The following is a 17,167-nucleotide window of genomic DNA, read 5'->3' as shown; positions in this document are numbered from 1 at the left end:
GGTTTGGTGGGCAGGAGGACACAGTTCATGGGGGAAGGAGGGCACAGTACAGGACAGTAAGGATAGCTTAGTAAGAAAAAGGGTGACTGTCCTTGCAAATCTGGGACAGTTGGCAAGTATGATGTAATGCAAAACTACCATGCACCTGGGGCCCCCTGGACAATGTCCAGGGGTTCCCATGCGTTAAGATGGCCCTGTTTAATACTAATCATTTAGAAAGAGAAAACACTGCTACTAATAGGCAAACCTGGTTTCATCCACCAGTACTGCTTCCTGCCTGGGCTGAAATGTACACTTAGGCTTAGTTCACATATGAGCCACATGCGGCTCACAGCAGAGGTCCAGTGCGTGCTAGTTCACTGTTTCAGGTCCGATTTCAGCCCGAATTTTGGGCTGAATTTGCACCTGAAATGGACCAAAAGACGCACAGCAAAGCGCATCAGACCTGCTGCGGAGATATGTGAACCATCTCCATAGAGTGCCAGTCAAAATTTCCTGCTATTGCGAATTGGATGCGGAGATCCCGCATCCAATTCGCAATGGTGTGAACCCGGCCTTAAAGTGGTCCTTGCACTAAATTGTTAGGTTACCCACCCCCTCTCAAGTTTATTAATATATCTACCTTACGCTGCTTTCACCCATAGCACCAAGGTGAGAGTAATGTCAGCATCATTTGGGAGATATCCCAGCAAATGCCTAGTAGCCCAAAACTTTGCATGCAGATAGGAAAGTTTGACTTCTCTCTGACAAAGCGTAAATGATTCGGGAAGTATTTATGTAAGTGAATCCCTGCAGTACCGACAGGGCCACATCATGCTCCGCATTGGTAACCTATTGTCTATGGGTCCTAAAGAAGTAGGTAGTAGATACCTTTTCTTTTAGGGCCTGTGGACACTTATAGAGCTTAGAAATACAGCTATTCTTCAACATGCTTGTCTAAGGGTTCTTAACCTAAGGCCTATTGGAGTCTGATTAAAAAATAACATTTACCTTCACTGTACAGCATATTTCTAGGGAGGGGGTCCATAGCTTTCATCAAATGTTTAAAGGATAAGAATCACTGCTCTAAAGATCCCCCCCCTCTCTGGTCACTGCCACTGCGTAAAGCACTGTCACTCTATAGCTCCTCTCCTTCTCCTCCTGTTTACTGCATAATCTAAAAGCATGTATAAAAGATTTCATGCTGTCGGGAAACCCCAAAGTTTTGTGGGTTCCAGTTCCTCCTGCTGCATTCTCTGTATAATATGATTTAAAAATCCAAACAAAGAGCGTGCCCTCCTCATATTGGCAGGTGTTTAGACCTGAGAACTCAAGCACAGAGATCTTGCCTCTGGAGCCATATACTGTATAGGAACTGATCAGATCTTTGGTGGAGTGACAATCTGCAGTATTTATTATCCTAGCAGCTGTAATGCTTTTGGGATACATTTTGTAGTTGCCAGGGCTTTTTTTTTTCAAACAATAGGTACTGGAACTCAACCACGACCCCCCCAAAACTCCTCCTCCCACACACACCCTCCAAATCACATCAAATGGTGGGTGTGGTCAGATTTTGCAAACAGTAGGTGGGGTATTAAATACCAGGATTGCATTACAGAGTGCAGAGTTCAGGGGGTTTACACACAGAGTGCAGAGCTGTCACTTGTAAACACAGAAACCGGACTTCTGTGTTTACAAGTGATTGTAGTGAACCAGAGGTGGTGGAACTGAGTTACACTCAGTTCCACCTGAAAAAAAGCCCTGGTAGTTGCCCTTCACATGTGAGTTAGCCATCTCACTTTCTGTGTTTCTTATTTTATTAGTTGATATTATATGTATATTATAAGTTCACTTTCTGAACATGTTAAATGAAACACATGTAACATGTTTAGCAACCTCCCCTCGCACCCCAGATACCTGTCCTTCCTGTGACAGCGGGGCATCTTCTCCCTGCATCCACTGTCACATTTTGAAAATAGCCTGGCTGTGTGGTGCTCTGCCCACACAGCCGCATCATTCATTCAGAGGAATCTGTGAATGCGAAATCTAAGTCCCTTCTACCACCATGCCAGATGGACTTGTAGTTTGAGGCTGCATTTACACCTGAGCATTTTCAGCTTGTAAAATGCCCGAAAAAACGCCTGAAAAACGCCCAACAAGCAAAATCCCATTCATTTCAATGGCACCTGTTCACATCTGTGCGTTTTGTCACCTGAAACAAAACGCATGAAAAACGCCTTAAGCTCAAAAAAGAACATGACCTTTTTGGGGGCAGATTACAGGCATTTTTCTGCTTTTTACATTGGTGACCTGTACAAAATCGTGGTTAAAAACGCGCTACTTTGAAACGCTCAGGTGTGAATGCAGTCTGAAGGAGCCCCAAGTGTACTTGCACACCCATAGCACATCTACTGTATTTATCGGCGTATAACAAACACTTTTTTACCCTGAAAATAGAGGGTAAACCGTGCCTGCGTGTTATACGCCGACATCATCTGTTTTTTTACCAACAGGGGGCGGAGATCGGGCAGTCCACCCCGGGTGCCACCCATTGGGGGGGTGTCAGGCCGGCCGCCCTGCCTCTCCTGGCCCTGGGACAGCACTGCCAGTAAACTTTTAAAGTTCAGAAAACATTACTCCCAGCCCCTTGTCATATATCGCTCCTCCTGTGTTACTCTCAGTGTAAATCTAAGCCTCTAAATCCCTCAATTAACGCCGCTCGTTGTGGCTGCTCTGCTCTTCCTGCTCCGCCTCCTCCCTGTGTGTAGCTTTTGATTGGAGGAGGAGAGCAGTCATGTGACCGTCAATGAAAGAGAGGAGAGCAGTCACATGACTGGGTCTGACGTTAATGGAGGTATTTAGAAGCTTTGATTTATAATGAGAGTGACACAGGAGGAGCGGTGTATGAGAAAGGGCTGACAGTGTGAAATTTTCTCAACCTTAGAGTATGCTGGCAGCGCTGTCCCAGGAGACTGGGGGTCTCCTGGGAGTGCAAGGGGTGGGGGGGGGGGGGTCTTTATAATGAAAGGGGGCTGTGTGTTGTGCAGGGGGGCTGTGTAAAGTTTTTTGCGGAAACTTCCCTCTTAAAGTTAAGGTGCGTGTTATATGCTGATAAATATGCTATATAGAAAATGCAATTGCTACACATGTCATATTGTTATTTAAAATTATCTTTCCTTTCCAAACTGCACTGCTGTAATGTTCTGTAAAAATGCAATGCAATATGGCAGCCTGGGGGCATTCTGTGTACAGATGGTTTACAAAACACCCCTCCAGAAAAGGCATTTCCTGCTTGTGTGATTGGCTTACTGATCTCCCCAAAAGACTGTGCTAATATACAGATTTTGGGCATCCACTGGAACAAAAATGTAATTTTTGCTGAGATGGTACTAAAGGAAAAGCACATCTGAAAAGATGCAGAGTATTGCAGACCTTGCCACTTTCCTCATTAGAACCCTGCAAGTGCAGTAGCTGATTTCTAACTATAAAGTCGCTCACATTCACATTTACTTTGCACATGGACACAGACTAACAAACAGCTATTCAGAAGAACAAATGGTAAGGACTCAACAAAGTTTTTTAAGATCCTTGCAATGTACATAGATCACTCAGAGAGGAATGCTTTTTTTCTCAACAAAAGTGGAGTTACCCTTTAAAGTAAAAACCTCAGAAAGTTGTCCAGCAGGCCATAGACATATAAAATACAGGCAGTCCCCGGGTTACGAACAAAATTCTGTAGGTTTTTTCCTAAGTTGTATTTCTATGTACAGTACGTTTGAACAAGTAACTACTACCAAAAAATGATTTTTAAATTTTGAATCACAAAGGGAAGGGTTAAAGTGGTTGTAAACCCTTACAACACACTTTTTGCTATAGGTAAGCCTATAATAAGGCTTACCTGTAGCTACCCTGGATATCTCCTAAACTTGAACGGTTTAGGAGATATCCCTTGTATTTGCATGTGCCGACGTCATCGGCACGTGCGCACTGAAGCAACAGCACGTACGCGCCGTTGCTTCAGTGAGTGTGCCGTTACCGGCGGCTCCCATATGCATGCACAGGAGTGACATCATCGCAGCTCCGGCCAATCACAGCGCCGGAGCCCACGATACCTGGAAGTAACTTCGTTAGCGATGTTGGCCGCTGGAGCAGTGAGCGAGGACGGCTGCGTAGTCTTTCGATCTCAGGTAAGTAATTCATAATGAGCTAGTATGCATAGCATACTAGCTCATTATGCCTTTGTCTTGCAGGTGTTGTGTTTTTTTTTTTTTTTTTTTTTTTTTGTTTCTTGGGTTTACAACCACTTTAACTCGCCATGTAGTGATGTGGGACTGCTGACAGGTCGACCGGACAGTAGGTGGCACCGTGAACAGCAAGATAACTGCCTGGCGGTTTCTGGGACCAGCATGACGTCGCGCTGCCTCTGTGCTTAAGTACGAGTCGTATGTAAGTCAAATGTTTGTAACTCAGGGACTCCCTTATATAGATTGCTACAAAATGAAGTTCTCCTTCAACAACCTCCTATAATATCATGCACTAAAGAAATTAGTCTGAGCGTGGGAGTGCCAGCACTGTGAGCCAATCCATTTCTGTTGAATTGTTTTAGTTAATGAAATTGTTTGCTACACGTTATATAGTAAATGAACCCAGCTACTAGATGGGGCACATTGCATTACAATTTTAGTTCTGATCTCACAAGATAGACAGTTGCAAAACCTGCATGTATAGCAGACTATGGATGGATTATTACCTATTTTGTACACTGACGTGGACTGGCGAGCAACTGTATACACATCTAAATGTAGATTTCCAAAGTATGCTTGCATTGGGTTACTGCACATTGGCAATCAACTTTATACTGCATTGTTTGCTTGTTCAGCTCCATGCTTTTCAGTTTTATAAAACATCAAAAAAAGAAAAAAAATGCTCTATTAAAGGAAAACGGGGTATACATTTTGAGCGACAGACCAAAGGTAGGCAGACCTTTTGTCTGATAGGAAAAAATTGAATAAATCAGATCATATTTAAAGTAATTTATTTGAAACTGGTTATTTAAATACCTAGTACAGAGTATGGTATTTATACAAACATAAAAAGGAGGAAATATGGCTGAAATACACCTTGAGGACACTTCCTTTTCCGATATGTCTTCATTGAAAATGACAGACTATGCCAGCTTTTAAGATGAGAGTGCCAGCCAGAAATGCAAGGAAAGTCTTTATACTCTGGCAAAATGAATCTTTAAAATATAATTCGGAGGACTCTTTTCACACTCCCTTGAAATGTAGAAACAATAAAACCGCATACTATAAACCTTCAGATGCAATATTTCCCAATTCCCATACATAGTTGCTTTTATATAGTTTTTGCAGCAGATATATTTGAATAAAAAACTCACATTTGATAGAAATTCTTGTTTTCTTGCGTGCAATTTGGCAAGCCAGCAGTTTTTGCTTCAAACACTCTGTTCTGTAAGTGACATGAGTTTGGTTCCCATCCACACCTTGTGGCCAGCGGACTGCCTCTGCTTATTAACTCCTCTGTTGTCAGCTAGCAACTTACATGAAAGTGAAAACACCCATACTGCTACCATTAGATAAGCGCTTGGAGAGGGAGTGTTTCCTACTTCATGTGCTTCATGAACACACCTAGCTTACTTTTGATCTATTATCCTTACAGTTTAATTGACAAATGCTTCTTTTAAGCGGCTTGTTTGGATAACTTTATCAGCTGTTCTTTTTTTCAATACACATTATTCGATTTTTAACAAAAGCATGCACTTTGGTTTTATATTTTTTATTTCATTTTTTTCAGTACCAACAGAAAATGTCAGAAGATTTGAAGAAAAGATTAGAGTTTCCAAACTCTCTTATTCAGACTCAGGTATGTATTTTATTTAGTGCTTTTTCTTCATTATACGTATTTGGTACTTGGAGAAGTGAATTTTTATTTTTACCCCTGGAGCCCATTGTTCAATTTTTTGCCATGTTCCTTTATTGCTTATATTAACTGTGGCTATATTGTATGCAAGTAGCTATTGTTTAAAGTGATACTAAAGTCTTGTTGTTTATTTTTAAATGAAAAAAAAAAAAAAGTTATACTTGCCTGCTCCGTGAAATGATTTTGCACAGAGCAGCCTGGATCCTCCTCTTTTCGGGTCCCTCATCGGCACTCCTGGTCCCTCCCTCCTGTTGAGTCCCCCCACGGCACGCAGCTTGCTATGGGGGCACGCGAGCCGCAGCTCCGTGTGTCCATTCAGACACGGAGCTGTGGTTCAGCCCCACCCCCTCTCTCTCCCCTCATTGGCTGACTTTGACAGTGAGAGCTAGTGGCACCGCTGCTGTGTCTAAGCCAATCAGGAGGGAGAGTCCCGGGCAGCCGAGGTATTCGTGTACATCGCTGGATAGAGATGGGGCTTAGATGTAAGTATTTGGGGGGCTGCTACATACAAGGTTTTTATATTCGTGCATAGAATGCATGAAGCTAAAAAAAACTTCCTGCCTTTACAACCACTTTAAATTTTAGAGTTGGGAAGGGTTATACCTCCTGCCTGGTTTTATTTTTTTTGGTCTGTGTCCTAGGGTATTTTCTTTTATTTCCTGTTCAGGAGATACAACAAGAAATAGGAGAAAATCTCTTCAAAACGAGGGTGACTCCTATTCTAGGTAGTGGTCACCATTATTTACCAGGACAAACTGGGTGAATTTTAAGTTGCACACAGACAGCAAACAAATCTTGACATCGATTCTTGTATTTCCCTGCACAAAAAACTGAAATTGCATAGTGCAGCCCCAAATTTTCTATTCTCCTCTGTTGGCCCTCCTTGCTCCACCTCTTCTAGCCGCTTCCTATGTTGGCACAGCTGCAGGCTCCATCCCAAGCCACGCTGCCTATCAATAGACACAGACAAGGGTGGCTTAACCCCGCCTCTACTCCCTCATCACAAGCGCAAGTTCATTTTGAGGTTTCCAATTCCTGTACATTACATAAAAGGTGCACTAATGTAATGATATTTTCATCAGCAGACTTTGTTAACCACTTAAATATCAGGCACTTACCCCCCTTCCTGCCCAAGCCAATTTTCAGCTTCAGTGCTGTCCATTTTTAAATGACAATTGCGTGGTCGTGCTACACTGTACCCAAACAAAATTTTTATCATTCCCACAAATAGAGCTTTCTTTTGGTGGTATTTGATCACCTCTGATCTAAACAAATAAAAAAAGACAGAAAATTTTGAAGGAAAAAAAAAATGTTTTTCTTTGTTTCTCTTATAAAATTTAGTAAAAAAGTAAGTTTTCTCCTTCACTGATGGGCACTGATAAGCTGCATTGATGGGCACTGATGAGGCGGCACCGATGAGATGGCACTGATGGGCACTGATAGGCGACACTGATGGGTACTTATGGGTGGCACTGATAGGCGGCACTGATGGGCACTGGCAGACATTTTTAATGGGTACTGATTGGTAGCTGCCTGGGCACTGATTGGCATATCCCTGGTTGTCTAGGGTGGCATACCTGGTGGTCCTGACACAAAATGACAGGAAAGGGGGGCGGTAGCGGCCGGCTCAGGCTCTCAGGGGCTCGCCATATGGTCGCAATCGTTCTTGAGCCTGGACCAGCTCTGTAATGTCAGCTGACAGTGGGCTTCACAGTACTGCAGAACGAACTGCACTCCTGTGATCCACTGGAGAAGTACAGCCAAATGAGCTTTGGCTGTACTTCTCTTTTAAGAAGAAACAGGCTGTTTTGGTAGTGGATCCAGGCCTTTTAGTTCCCGCTAAACACTCTACAGTCCTGAGGATGTTCCCCCTTAAAGGATTCTGTTGATAGGTGTCTGAAAGCCCCCTTAAAGTCCTTCTTTGCCTTTGCAGGTTCTGCCCTGTGGCCAGCTATTGTTGCCATTCCTATTTAACAGATTTGCTTACTAGACAAGACACATTAATAGTGACCAGGTTGTCTTTGAGGACCCAACTCTCATAGAACAATTACAGCTGATGCCCGCAGTATTGTTGTTTTTTGTTAATGCTCTAGAGCAGGGGTCCCCTACCCCCAAGCCGCGGACCAGTGGCGGTTCGTGGCCTGTTGACAAGTGGATTACCGAGTGGCGATCGCGATCCATGATAAAGATAAGACAAAAATGGGGTAGTTGGCGCTACCTGTGTGCAAAAAAGCGATTTATCAGGTCACTCTTTATATGGCCCAGGGAACTCTACGAGTAGTTGGATCAGTGTGGTGTAATTATACATCTACACCCTACATGAGGGGTATGTGGATGTGAAGATACATCTAAATAAGGACAAGCCTCTAACTGATACCACAAGAGGATGAGTCCATGGTGATGGAATTAATTACACAAGTGAGAGTTGAAAAAAATTACTAAATAATATTTAAACAATACAATAATGACCCCAACTTCGTGTAAATCCAAAAATACTAAAACATAAGTCCAAAATTAATAAGTGAAAACTCCATATGTATATAAATTGTCCAGACACCAACAGGTGGTGTGCAACAGATAAGTGTTTCAAAAAATGTATATAAGTGTTCCAAAAAAAAAAAGTAAATAAGATGTGGCAAAAAAGTTTTTTCCAGAAAAAAACAAAGAAGCAAAAAATTCCACCAATAGCACAAAAACGCATGTGTACAGCCGTTCCAATGTGACTGATTAATCGTGCTTTAACAGGTTAATGCAGGTGACTTTTGTGCTCGCAGCTCTTGACAGGTGACTTGCGTGCTCCCCCTCAAGGGTCCCCACTCACAAGCTCCTATAACCCCTGCAGGGGTAACAGGCATATAACTCCACAGTCTCAGCCAGTGTTCCCAGGTTCCAGCATCTGCAAATTTCTCAGATGTCCTTTGGATTTACCAGGCAGTGGCAGATATATACAGCTATGCTCCTCATGGAAGAGAGAGAAGGGCTCCCATAGTGTAGTATCCAAAGAATGTTCCGTTTATTAAAAATTTTATTTTAAAAACAAAAGTATAAAAAGCAACAAATAAAAGAACAAAGTCCATACAGCATAGGTGTGCTAGCACATAGCCCAGCCCTGACTAATGGACAACAAGAAGAACATGAGCTGTGGATATGCAGCGTGCGCTCCAACTGCGTTCCACCCACTAGCTCTAGTTCCTGGAAGTGACGTAGTGTGCGTGGCGGTGCCGTACGCGTTTCATCATAAACGTCTTCAGCGGCAATGCCATCTCACTACTCCCTACGCTATTATATGGGAGAGCGGCCATGTAAATCCCACCCCCTTTAACTCTGAATGCGGCAAATCCATATCACGGGGCCGGAGTATTATCACATAATGCAGAATAATCAATGCTGCATTAAAAGATCTAAACCCGCAAGAGGATGAGTTCCAATCATAAAAAAGTATAAAACAAAAACCCCGCTCTCACATACTGCCTAAGGTCACAACATAACCAGGAGGGTAAAGAAGCAGCAGTAAATAGCAGGAATTAACAAATTATATACAGTAATAAAACCATGTACCACACAATAAGTAATGAACTGCTCGGGTTGTTTACCTGGACTCCCCCCTATCGGCAGAAGGTGAGAGTGCGGAGGTCCAATCCCGCAGACAAACCTACATATTACCTAGTAAAACTGCCTAAAAAACGAGAATGCACCACTAGTTAACCCTAAAAGAGTATACAAATAGGCAGTACTAAAATAAAGGCTTAATTGTGAAGTAGGAAGCTACATAAGCTGTTCATCCACGCTCACCCTCCCGAGCGTGGGAGAGCGGGTGGCTGACGTCACAATAAAGCCTCTGACATAATTGGGTAGTAAAATATAAATATCTTGCCCATACCAGACCCATCAGGTGGGTGAATATAAGCAATACTAACCATAAGCAATACTAACCACAAACATAATAAAAAATACATATGAAAGATAAGATGTGGAAAATGGTGTTCCAAGTAAGAGCTAGGCAAGTTGTTCACTCATGCTTCCCCTATCAGCAGAAGGTGAGAGTGCGGGTCCTAAAGCAAACCCATATATTACCTAGTAAACCTATCTGTAGCTAGAATGAACCAATGGGCTAAACCATGATAAGACAACCCCAGCATCATAATATAAAGATGTATAACAATCCTCATAACCAGACCCTGGGGGATATACACAAAGGCTCCCCCCGTGGGTGCAGTTAAGGCAAACTGACCTAGAATATTACCCAGTAAGGAGGACCACCCCCAAATTATAAAGGGGTCATAAACTAAGGGGATATATAGTACCACTACCAGATTGAATGTATATGTGCAGTGGATGGAAACCCTAAGAACCTATGAACCTATGCCCAAAAGAAACACACCTGGTGATATAGATAAGATATAATGGATAAGTACAAGAAATGTACCATGATGAGATATATACAGTATATAACCATAATATGCCACTCCAAACAGCCATCAGTACCATCGTGAGCATACCTTACATACCAATTAATTTGTTCTTGTATCTGGGAATAGCCATCATGGATTGGCTATGAAACAATTGAGATCTATATCCAGGTTGAGGCCCCTGGGGGCAAGGGATCCCAACCGATAGATCCAGGCTGTTTCATTTTGAGATATAAGGGTTGTTTTATTGCCTCCTCTCCAATGATCTTTGATGAGATCAATCCCATAAAATATTAAACCAGTGTGGTTCCTATGATGTACCTCATCAAAGTGGCGTGATAAATTGTGTTTCGGAAACCCCGTCCTGTTATTGTTAATATGTTCCCGTATACGTACAAAAAGAGGACGGGTGGTTCTGCCCACATACTGAAGGTGGCAGGGGCATTCAATGACGTAGGTTACATGAGTACTATGACATGTAATCAGTTCCCTTATCCGGTATTCTCTATGATCAGTTTTCGACTTAAAGGTTTCCATTTTATGGGGTTGTTTTTTGCTAACTCTACATGCCATGCAATTTTGGCATTTGTAAAAACCCTTCATCTCTGGGAAGATTTTTATCGGTTTCGGTGGGTTGATAACTTGTGAACTAAGTGTTTCCTGAGAGTAGGTGCTCTCCTATACACAAAATTTGGCTTATTGGGCAGTATTTTCGATAGAACACGGTCCTCCTTCAGCATAGGCCAGTATTTTTTCAGGATATGTTCGTAAGCTTTATATTGGGTGTTAAACCCTGTGATGAAAGCCATCTCCATTTTGTTTTCCTTTTTGTTCGGTTTTTTGAACAAGGTATTTCTATCCATACTTGCTATGTCTGTCTTCAGTTTTAGCATTTGTTCTAGTGTATATCCTTTTTCTTGGAAACGCTCGATTAAAGTGTTCGGCCTGCCGTTTTAAGTAGTCTATTGAATCAAAGTTTCTGCGCAACCTTAGCAATTGGCCCTTAGGGATATTCCCTTTCCACCTTGGGTGGTGGCAACTGGACATTGATATATACCCATTCCTATCAGTTGCCTTAAAGAAAGTTCTGGTACATAGACCATCACCTTTCTTAAAAATCTCTAGTTCCAGGTAGTCAATTTTTTAATCACTCCATTTCCCAGAAAAAGTGAGGCCATATCTCTTGGTATTCAGATCTTTCAAAAATTGTTCAAATGTTTCAGCTGTACCGTCCCATAATATGATTAGGTCATCTATGTACCTACGGTACAATTTCAGTTGAGGAAACCTTTTTGCATAGACATATTCCTCCTCCCACATGTCCATGAGGAGATAAGCTACACTCGGGGTGTAGCACGCCCCCATCGCTTTTTTTTTTTTTTTTTTTTTTTTTTTTTGAACATAGTAGTTATGATCATACATAAAATAATTACATCCCATAGCAAGCTGTAGGCCTTTGAGTATGTAATTGATCTGTTCCTGTTTTATGGCTGTATGTTCATGTAGGGCCTTCACTACTCCCAACAAACCATCTTTCTGTACAATGCTTGTGTATAAAGAATTCACGTCAATAGTGGCCAGTAGATAGTTATCAGCCCCACTTATCTCTTGAAGGTCCTTTATAAGCTGTGAACTATCACGTAGATAGGATTTCCCTTGTTGTACCAATGGTTTGAGGTATTTATCCAGGTACTCTCCCAATCTTGAGAACATTGAGTTTATCCCGCAGTTAATTGGTCTGCCGGGTGGCTTTTCTAGCCTTTTGTGAATCTTTGGGGTGTAATAGATTACCGGAGTCTTTGTTGAATTAGATGCCAAGTATTCAGCTTCTTTGGCATTCAGTATTCCAATTTCCTTTCCTTTCTTTACAAAGGCCTTCAATTTTTACAAGTATTTCAATTTTTTGGTTTCCTTTTAAGCCTCTTGTAGGTGTGTTCTACCTTAAGTAGATTTTTCATTTCTTCTTCATAATCACTCTTGTTTAGAATCACCAGTCCTCCCCCCTTGTCTGCAGGGCGTATTACAACTTCATTTCTTTTCCCTAGTGCTTTAATAGTTTTCCAAACGTTCTTAGTTTTTGTATTCTCTCTTGCAAGTTTACTTAGGTCATCTTCAACCATTTTTTTTGAAAGCTCCCATACATTGGTTCCCAGGTGTCTTCGGGTTAAATATAGATTTGTTCTTTAGATTGGTTTGTACATATGCTGGATCATCCACCATTCTGTTGTCTTTATTTAATGCAAAGTGTTTCTTTACATTGAGTTTCCTCATGAATTTTTGTAAATCAACGAAGACCTCAAAATTGTCCAGGGGCTTGTCTGGAGCACATTTTAATCCCAAGTCTAAAATTTTAATTTCTTCATCGGAAAATTGAACATCGCTAAGGTTGTATATTCCCTTTCCTAGTATTCTCTTAGTCACTTTCTTCTTCCCTCCTCTGTTTCCCCTTGTCTGTTTCATCTTTCTTGGTTTCTCTGGATGGGTGCCATATCTCTTCCTCGATTGATGTCCCAATCTGTCCTGGGATTGTCATATTCCTCATGGTCCTGAGGTCCATCTTGCCCTTGGTCCTCCATCGTCCTGCGGTATCCTCCTTGAGGGCCTCCTCTGTTCCCATTGGTTCCTCTCCATCCAGGGTTCCTGTAAGGAACACAAGCTTTCCACCTCCCTGGAGGTCTGTTTCATGGTCCACCCCTGGGAAAATCCCTTTCTTCTCTAAACTCTCTAATATATTGGGAATCTCTTTCCCCCCTAAAGTTTCTCCCATATTGGGGGTATGTATCATATTGGTTGCCCCTCCTTAATGGTGAGAAACTATTATGTATACGTATATTATCCCTTGGTGTAATAGGGGCCCTATATTCAAGAGGTTCTTGGTAGTTGACTCTCCTAGATTCTGGTCTTTCTGGATACCAGGTTAATGGTCCGGAACTTTGACGGTTCCTTGGTGCTAGGTTGGTTCTACCTGGTTGTTGGGGTGTATTCACTATTGTTCCCAATATTGTAGCTCCCATGGATCCGTCTGGACTATCGTCCATCAGTGTATCATCTAAATCCTCAATGGGATCTGCTAGAGCTAATTGCCATTCATAGACCTTCATATTATTATAATCCAATACATCCCTTTTAATTTTCTTTCTGCTTTTTTGCCTGTATTTCAATGTCATATTTCTTTATTATCTCCTGAAGTTCTTTTTCTTTGTCTTTATAATCTTTATGACTAGTAAAAGGTAGTAGCAAAGCTTTAATCTCCGCTATATTGGCCTCTACCAGCTTCAGTTTGTACTGTCTTCTTTTAACAATGTTTTGTAATAGATAATTTTCACATTTGTTAAAAAAGGAGTACCATTCCTCCATAAGTGTTGTATCATCATTGTTATCATTAGGGTGTATATCCCATCTTAGTCTCCTAGGGGTCATCTTTTCGCTAATGTACATTTCCAGGGTGGCTATATCCCACCACACCCTCCAGTTGTTTTTCCATAGTGTGCCTTAGTTGTTTCATTAGGCTATGCATATCCTGTGTGTTTGTTACTACCTCTTGGCTAAAGATACCTCCTATATCAATATTTCTATTACTCGTATAGCCAAAAATGTCCATAGCTGCAGACCAAAATCACACCCTAGGGTGATCAAAAATGAAGATATAAAGATAGAGGGTATTGCGCTTAGGAAAAAAAAAAAAATAAAGTTTGCAGCCTCCCCTAAAAAGCTCCCATAAGAGATCCATGATAGTCCAGTCACGGTCCACGGCCATGCCATTTAGCAGCCCCTGCCTTCTCTCCCAGGTCTCTGTCCCAATCTGCAGGACCTGGGAGAATAGACACAGGCTGCTAACTGCCTCTGTCCTGCCGAAGGTAAGATGCTGGGAAGGCAGAGATTGCAAGGGGCACTGTTTTGTTAAAGTGGAAGTGGGGGGGGGACCATGATGGCAAAGGGCACTGTGATGGGGGGGTTACTGCAAGGGGCACTATAATATAAAGGGGACTGCATTGTAATGATTATAGTGCAGTCCCCTTTATATCACAGCACCCCTTTACAGTGCAGTCCCCTTGGGACTGTGGGACTGCTTTAAACTGGGAACTGTGATGTAAAGGGGGACAGACTGTAGACACTAATATAAAGTGGGGTTGGGAGACTTTGAGACACGGTCACTGGTGCCAAAAAGGTTGGAGATCGCTGCTCTAGAGCAGTGGTCTCCAAACTGTGGCCCTGGGGCTGGATGTGGCCCTTTCCTTGCCTCTACCCGGTCCTTGGGGCACTATTCCATCCACAACTTACACCAACGATGGGGCACCATTCCTCACACTGACACCAGTGGTGGGGCGCTAGTCCTCCTTCTGACACCAATGATGGGGTGCTATTCCTCATACTGATATCAACAATGGGGCACTATTACCCCCACTAAAACCGATGATGACACATTGGGGGTTATTTACTAAAGGAAAATCCACTTTGCACTGCAAGTGCTCTTGAAAGTGCATTGAAAGTGCACTTGGAAGTAAAGTCACTGTTGTAGATCCGAGGGGGACATGCAAGAAAAATAAAAACCAGTATTTTAACTTGCATATGATTGGATGATAAAATCAGCAGAGCTTCCACTCATTTCAGATCTACCCCTTAGTTTTAGAGCGACTGCACTTCCAAGTGCACTTGCAGTGCAAAGTAGATTTGCCTTTCGTAAATTACCCCATTCTACTCCTACTGGCCACAGTCTGGCCCCCTTAAAGTCTGAAGGATAGTAAACTGGCCCTTTGTTTAGAAAGTTTGGAGACCCCTGCTCTAGAGAATGTAATTCAACAGGTCTCTAGAATGTATTTTATCTCTGTGCATATGCATACGATTTTGTAGTTAAAAACCTGTTCTGATGAATTCTATGCATGCCTTTTGACAGTGAAAACCCTTGAAAATCACTAGGGTAAAGTACTCCTGCCCCAGAAGAAAAAGTCTCTTACTCCTCTTATGGGTACAACTTCTGCTCAGCCAATCTTTTCACTCTCCCCAGGCATTACCTTCCAAACCAAGGTTTACAATCTCCTTTTTTATCACAAGTCTCGGGCTCCCACGCCTGCCCAGAATCTCTTCTCATAGTGAAGGGGCACCACCACTCTTCAGAATGGGGGGACATCTGTTGACATTTGCGCCAGTATAGATCTAAGATGTCCTGGACCTCTTGGTCCAATCTGTCATTTCAGAGGGGTAGAAAATAGTTTCTATGTTTGCCATCCACTTGCTTCTTTCCTTCTAATCTGCCAGCTTCAAAACAAAAGAAGGCAGATTTTGACTGACACACTCACTACACAACTTCAGGTACAAGGAGCGTTTTTACCCGTTCCTTTGGAAGAACAAAGACCAAATGGAGGTATCCATCTAATACTGGACTTAAAATTTTTAAACAAATTTTGTTGGGTACCATAATACCAGATGAAATCAACAAGATCTGTCTTTGTTTGTCCCAGACAAGGGGAATTTCTGGCATCAATTGAAATTCAAGATGCCTATTTCCATCTTCTCCTCACATCAATTCTTTCTGTGTTTTAGTGTGGGAGACTAACACTTCCAATAAGTAGCACTACTATTCGGGCTTTCCTCTGCACCCCAAATGTTCAAAAATGTGCTGGCCCTGCTATTGGCTATTCTGCGAAACCAAGGCATTCACATCACAGGTTATCTGCGTGATCTCTTACTGAAGGACTCTTCAGCCACAATCTTGTCTACCAACTTTTATGGACAATTAATTTCTTCAAATCTTTAGCTGGATACTCAATTTTCCAATTCTGCTATCCGGTCATCACACCGTCTGGAGTACTTGGGTCTAATCTTGGAAACAGCATAAGCCAGAATTTTCTTCCCTCAGTAAACTGTACTCTCCTTACTAAAACCCTCAGGTCAAAACAGCACCCCGCTGTTCGCTTCTGCAGGAGGGTTCTAGGCTTGATGGTTGCCTCCTTTGAGGCAGGTCTCTTTGCCAAGTTTAACACCTGAAATTTTCAATCCAACATACTCACAAACTCAGTATAAGCAAATCCAATCCTTGGATTGTCCAGTGCTTCTGTCCAGCCAGATAAAGCTCTCCTTGACATGGTCGACCTCCAATCCTGCCCTGGATTTGGAAAAGCTTTTCTTCATATGCCTGGTACACACTACAGGTTTTTTTTTTTTTTTTTTCGTTCCAGCAGGTTGAATGAGAATAAACCGACCGCTCCGGTCGGAGCCACTGTACTAACCATCCAAATGTAGTACAGCGATCTCCCCAGCTGAGCTGTTGTGTTCTGACAGGGGGAAGCCCCCCCCACCAGAACACTCCAATCATCGCTCTTTGCCATTGGCTGAGAGTGCTGATCGGGAGTCGGACGCCTGCTGGTTTTCCAGAATGCTCGCCCGACAGAAGCCGGCCAGACCGACATACACATGGGCTGAATGTCTGCTGTTTTTTTTTTTTTTTTTTTTAACCACCTCAATACAGTGCACTTTCATCCCCTTCCTGCCCAAGCCATTTTTCAGTTTTCAGCGCTGTCGCACTTTGAATGACAATTGCGCGGTCATGTTACACTGCACCCTAATGAAATTTTTATAATTTTTTCCCCACAAATAGAGCTTTCTTTTGGTGGTATTTGATCACCTCTGTGGTTTTTATTTATTGCGTTATAAACAAAAGAAGAGCGACAATTTTGAAAAAACACAATATTTTTTACTTTTTGCTATAATAAATATCAAATTTTTAAAAAATTTTTTTAAACAAATTTTTTCCTCAGTTTAGGCCGATATGTATTCTTCTACATATTTTTGGTAAAAAAAAAATCGCGATAAGAGTATATTGATTGGTTTGCGCAAAAGTT

At 42.2% G+C, this 17,167-nt stretch overlaps 2 protein-coding genes across 3 annotated transcripts in view; one reads left to right on the top strand and one right to left on the bottom strand.

Moving 5' to 3' along the window:
* The window catches only part of MLLT3 (MLLT3 super elongation complex subunit), a 401,860-nt gene extending 396,335 nt beyond the window's left edge, over positions 1 to 5,525 (bottom strand). Inside the window, exon 1 of the mRNA XM_073636372.1 lies at positions 5,378 to 5,525. The gene's annotated coding sequence lies outside the window, so the exon portion shown is untranslated. The remainder of the gene's footprint in view (positions 1 to 5,377) is intronic.
* The window catches only part of FOCAD (focadhesin), a 278,787-nt gene that overhangs the window by 4,482 nt on the left and 257,138 nt on the right, over positions 1 to 17,167 (top strand). For both annotated transcript variants that reach the window (XM_073636312.1, XM_073636321.1), the window contains one exon: positions 5,794 to 5,862. In XM_073636312.1, coding sequence (XP_073492413.1) covers positions 5,806 to 5,862 — 57 coding nt within the window. In that variant the 5' untranslated portion in view covers positions 5,794 to 5,805. The remainder of the gene's footprint in view (positions 1 to 5,793; positions 5,863 to 17,167) is intronic.

This window comes from Aquarana catesbeiana, linkage group LG01, assembly GCF_042186555.1.
Source record: "Aquarana catesbeiana isolate 2022-GZ linkage group LG01, ASM4218655v1, whole genome shotgun sequence".
Taxonomy (NCBI): Eukaryota; Metazoa; Chordata; class Amphibia; order Anura; family Ranidae; genus Aquarana; species Aquarana catesbeiana.
Note: the sequence above shows the minus strand (reverse complement) of the source record. Positions and strands in the feature narration are given on the sequence as shown.